At 30.4% G+C, this 5910-nt stretch overlaps 1 protein-coding gene across 1 annotated transcript; it reads right to left on the bottom strand.

Annotated features, from left to right (window-relative positions):
* Positions 1–3693: 3693 nt before the first annotated feature.
* On the bottom strand, positions 3694–5654 carry LOC116346578 (choline-phosphate cytidylyltransferase B-like). The gene is made up of 7 exons (XM_031776713.1): positions 5554–5654; positions 5456–5491; positions 5024–5150; positions 4896–4942; positions 4627–4764; positions 4388–4550; positions 3694–4334 (listed from the first exon to the last, which is right to left on the bottom strand). The coding sequence occupies exons 1-7, from the start codon at positions 5596–5598 to the stop codon at positions 3958–3960; spliced, it is 933 nt and encodes a 310-aa protein (XP_031632573.1). The 5' UTR covers positions 5599–5654; the 3' UTR covers positions 3694–3957.
* Positions 5655–5910: the final 256 nt, after the last annotated feature.

Below are 5910 nucleotides of genomic sequence, written 5' to 3'. Positions count from 1 at the left end.
AGAGAGAGAGAGAGAGAGAGAGAGAGAGAGAGAGAGAGAGAGAGAGAAAGAGTCAATATCATCAACAAAGAGAAAAACACATGTGAAACCTTTACAAATTTATTCACAAGAAATGCTATTAAACGGAAAATAGCAGAAAATGTTGTTGGTGGTGATGATGACGATGATTGGTAATATATTGTAATATTCATCAACTGAAAGTACTCCATTTAAAATGACACAAATAAATGGAGCATAAACCACACAAAATGTTATTTTTAGCAAATAAAATCAAATGACAATACTTTATGAAGCGCCATTTCGAATGGTCGACTGAACTGTACACCGTACACGAACAATATTAACATGCATCTAATTTTTTTGCCAAAAAATGAATGAGACATTCAAAAAAAAATCCGAACATTTTTCGAAAATCGAGCATTTTTTTGAAAATCGAAATTATATATTTTTTTGAAAAATAATGTCAACACCACGGAGCTAGTCACTACACTTGACTTATATTCAATACCTGTTAATAAGTTCCGTATTAGCCATTGGCACCGAACAATATCTCAGTGAATCAATGCCAATTTTTTTTTATTTAAAAAAACATTGGCCGAATTTGACTCCAAAAATTCTGTATTGTATTTTTAGATGATGAGAACTGAGGGAAAATCATCTTTTTTCGACTGTTTGTCATGTTCAATTCACCAAACGCCTCATTCTTTGCGATGTAATTAAAAATTGGTACGATTTACACGCATCGATATGTCATGGCAATAAATTGCATTTAGAAAAACTTTTTTTTTGTTGAAAAAAATGAAGCAGAAACCACTCGCTTTATGCATGCCAATATCGAGACGATTTACATAGTATATACAGTTATACACATTAGTTGTAAGCGAAATGTTAAACAAAGATGTTATGCGATTCGATGAGCATGTTCCAAAACATGCATGTGACACGATTTGTGCATCGAACAATTCTAGTTTAAATTACATGCTGACTGCCATGAAAGGAATGAATATGAATGGAAAAAGGCTAGGGGCTTAATTCAGTGAAAAAATTCACAAAATTCACACGAATTCATTATGCATAATTTTGACAGTTCAGGCGTGCTAACAAGCCGCCATCTTGAATTTTCATGTAAAATTCATAACAATTCACTGAAATTCACCGAGATTCACATTTATTCCAAAAATTCTCAGACTCATTAAATTCATGGAATTCACAAAAATCCTTCTATTTGGGATTCGAATTAAGCCCCTAGGAAAAAGGTCATTGCACCTGATTTAAAAAAAAACCTTAACCGGCATAATCATGTTGAGCATCTTTTTGCTGACAAACACACACACATACATAATTTTTCTCTGAAAACGATTTTTAACAACAACTAAAAAAAAATAAATTGATGAAAATACGATTGTTAATTAAAATGCAATTCTTTGAATGTGAGATGAAGTTTAAGTTGAGTTGAGACAAGAAACAAAAAAAAGGAATAAACAAAAACTGGCTGACAAATCAGCACTTTGCTTTGACATCCATACTAATTTCTCCACATGATTAAAGGGAATTCAAAAATAACTACAACATTAAAAAAAAACAAATACAATTTTATGAAATAAAAGAAAACATATTCAATCACTAATAAATAATGTCATTACTAAAAATGGTCACACCAAAAACCGAATATATTACGACTACAAAAAAAGTAGATCAGAGACATGAAATTGCACTCAAATACAATTTAGAAAGGAACAAAATGAAAGAAAAAGAAGAAAAACACATAATTTCATTTCATTTGGTTCATCATCAGACTCGCGGACACCTGATGTCCTTTTCCCATTTTGGAAGAATAAAAAACTAGACCGAAATGAAATTGAACGATGTTAAGAATAAATAGGTAGCTTAAAAAGGGAAACGACTCCATAATTGAATTGATACACTGAATGAGTCCAATAGACTCAAAGAATACTTTTTTAAATAAAATGAAACGAAAACGGAACATTGAGAACACACAAAAAATGGAGATTTTCCGTTAGATTTTATAAAGAAAGTATATTAACCACCGATCTTGCAGGCTCGGAATAGATTTGGTGTTGGCGCCTTTGTTTTGTTTTTCGTATGTTCCGAAATTTCAAGAAATTTTGGCACGCTTCTAGCTCGCTTGCACACATTAAGCAATAAAAATATATTTGAAAATTTAACCGAAACTGCAATCTGTTTTTCACTTCAATAATGCTTGAATATTTTAATAGAAAATCTAGTTGATGAACAATTTCCAACAACAATACTAATAGCTCCACACAAAACAAAATAAAATATAGAAAACTTCACCGAACGAGATAGAAATGAATAGAAAAATGATGAACAAAAAGGAAATCAGAACTTATTGGGCTTCTATTCATACAAAAAATAAACTAAAGAAAATATGTTTAGAAAATGAAAACAATGTTGTAGTTTAGTTTTGTAAGTCTTAAAACAATATACATTTCGTTTTATTTCGTTCAATATATAAAATACCGAAAACAACATAATTCAAATGATAAAACGGAGATCGGGAACGCTACATAAACGAGTTAAAACAAAAAAAAAATAACATGCAAATTTTTAGTATGTAAACACATCTAATCAACAGCGAAATAATCAAATATAAATGTTAAAAACAGGATAGCAAAAACATTTAAATAAAAAATAACATAAAAATGAACATTAAAATGAAAGAACAGCAGAAAGAGGAAGCACATTTATCTCAAACATGATATGATAAAATAAATGGTTCATTTTTTATTATAATCCAACTTATTTAGAATGAAAGATATCATGCACCCCGGGAGTATTTGAACCGCTTTCTTTGGAGCCGCCTAAGCAAAACATACAGCAAACAAAACATAATTTGAAAAATGAAAAAGCCGTTGCGGTTGAAAAAATACAAGGCTTTTGTAAGTGGCTAGAAAGAAAACGACCCAAGAATATAGGGTGCCGAATATTTGTTTCTATTATATCAATATTAAAATTTAGTTTACAAGCTCTATATACATTTCGTTAATGCGAAAAATGAAATCCGAAAAAACTCTGCAGTTGATGGTTTAATTTATGTTTTTAGATTTGGCATCATTCAACAAGTTTGCTTCAATATTCGTAAAATAAAATAGAAAATCTTCGCCAAATAGCATTTGATTGAGAAACCCAAACCTTCTAATTATATCCAAGAAAACAGTCAACACATTTTCCAGAATTTGGAATTTTATTAAAATTTAAAGTAATCGAGATTTGAGTTCGAATGAAATATATGGCAAAGAAAATTTTCTAAAAAAAAAAACATTAAATGAACATCAAACGAAATATCTATCAAATGTTGAACATTTTTGTGCAAAACTTTCAACAATTTCAAAAAAATTTGAACAGTAAATTAAACATAAACTCCTCACAAAATTAAATAAACAATTTTATCATCTCAATCAAGATATTTCTACATTGATTTACAGTTTTCCTAGATTTTTTTTTTCATTTTTCTTCTCAATCCCCCCTCCAAATAAATATTAAATCCACATAAACCGTTTAAGAAACAAAATATATGAGTTTACCCTTTCATATGCATTATTATATACTCATGGTCAGAATTATAAACCCACACAAAAAAGCATATATGAACACTCACGTATGTGGATACCAAACGGCAGTCAGAACTCGTATTCAATAACAAAAAATGTATTCGGATTTTATAAAAACACATGGAAAACGATTTAATAAACTTCATTTAACTAAAGACAATTGTTTGTGTTTCTTTTTTTTTTCACCATTCGTCTTAAAAATGTGGGTGTCAAATTTTTGATCTTAAAAATGTTGAGATGCAATTGACAAATAATTTTAAGAATTCTTTTATGTCTTGTTCTGTTGCTTCATTCAGATGTTTTAATTTGTGTTTGACTAAAGTGTTGACAGAATTTTAATAGACATTTTTCTTGGTGAGGATAATTACGATGCAACCGAAATTCCGCTTGAAGAAGTGCCTGGATTATGTTCGGGGCTGATAGTTCGCATTAGTCGTGTTTTTGATTTATCCAAAATATTTGTTATTGTATTGAGGTTATCACGTCCAAATAATGAGACAAACGTTTCGATGGCATTGCGTGACTTTTCTTCCCATTTTGTGATACAATCACCCTTGACATCATTCATAACGCGCATTCCTTTGTTCCTAAGTTCATCGACCTTATTCTGGAATTGGCACTGTTTCTCTTTCAAAAAACCGACATTCAATTCCTTGGCGCTATAACCTCGTGCCAAATTTCGGCGTACATATATATCGTAATCCTTTACAATTCGAGTTATTATATCAGAGGTAGATACACCTGTGAATACACAGATTAATTTCATTCAAATAATACATTTTTCGTTCATATACCTTCGGTGCGTTGAGTAGCGGCAAACATCCCGCGTTCTTTGACTTTAGCATAAATATCGTTTTGATTACCACTTGTATACGGAATTTCGTCATGTGCAACAAAATCGATTTTATGCAATGTCAAAAAGTCATCGGTCAATTCCCATGGAGCGTCTGTTACAATCTGAGAATGTTTTTTTTTAAAATAGATTTGTGTGAATTCTATTCGCTTAAAATGTCCGTTGGAATTTTATATATACCTCATCGACATATCGACAATGTCGCACTCCTTCATATCGCTCTTTTTGATTCATTACGGTGCGGCCCTTTCGACTGTGAGTCAAAGTATCGTTGCAGATTCCGACAATCAAATAAACGTTTGGAAAGAGATTTTTTGCCTGCATATAAAAAGGATGTTATGATATTCTTATTCTTGGGATGAGTTCTTCGATGAGACGCAGAATGAAAAATATTCTTTATTCAAAATACAAAGTCTTCAATAACATATGAATTAAGTGCAAGAATTTACCTGCATGAGTTGATTTGCGTGTCCTTGATGGAAAAGGTCGTAAATACCTAGCAAATTAAAGTTTTGATTATTTACAATTGAACAGATTATTATTTAAGTAAATCTTAGAGTAAATCAAATATACTTACCATCGGCATATACACGTACCCGACGAGGTGTATTGCCAGATTTTGCCATATCGAATGTAATTTTTTTATTATAATCACACGTTTCACGTTCAACTTTCGCATCTGCGTCATCCCAAAATGAAGCTGGCTAAAAAATATGATAATATACATTATTTAAAAAGCAATTCATCAAATTAATAAATAGCAAAAAATACGTGAAAATGACGTTTTTAGTATTTAAATATCAATAAAACTGTTTGTAAAATAAATCATCATTTTGAGAATCAATCACTTCTGTATCGAGTGGAAATGTTACAGACCGATTAAATTTTTAAAAAAAATGAAAAAATGTGCTCTATTGACTATATCAATGTATCTTTCGGCATGAATGACATGCAGCGAATTTGAATCGATACATTTTTTGTGAAAATAAACCCAATGTTTCGAACTCACCGCACTGCTACTAGATGACACCGTTGGATGGTGTGCCTAAAAAAATTGTTATTAAATAAAATGAATTTTGTGTGATGGTTGTGCTTGAAATTTCTAACCCTAATGACCACAAAGATTGCAAATAAGCACAAAAAAATCTTCATCTTGGGTTAAAATGCTATGTCGTAACGTTCAGCTGTTAATGGTGACTCCACTGCTAATGCTGGATATCTTATATACTTTTCAGAACGAGATAACGTAGCGAAAAATTCCGTCTTAAAAAAAAAAACAAGGCGAAAACATGTTTTTAATAATATTTATTTATTTATTTTATTTATTCACTTTCGATTTTAAGCATCTAAACCATGTCTTTCAATTTAAAATCATTTAACTCAACACATTTGTTCAAATATTATTCGTATTTTCATTTTTATTATTTATTATATCAGGTGATCATCGTTCGATTATACTCATCG

This window comes from Contarinia nasturtii, unplaced genomic scaffold, assembly GCF_009176525.2.
Source record: "Contarinia nasturtii isolate CC-2019 unplaced genomic scaffold, AAFC_CNas_1.1 Cnas_scaffold_1565, whole genome shotgun sequence".
NCBI lineage: Eukaryota > Metazoa > Arthropoda > Insecta > Diptera > Cecidomyiidae > Contarinia > Contarinia nasturtii.
The sequence above is the reverse complement of the archived record's forward strand: the minus strand, read 5'-3'. Positions and strand labels throughout refer to the sequence as shown.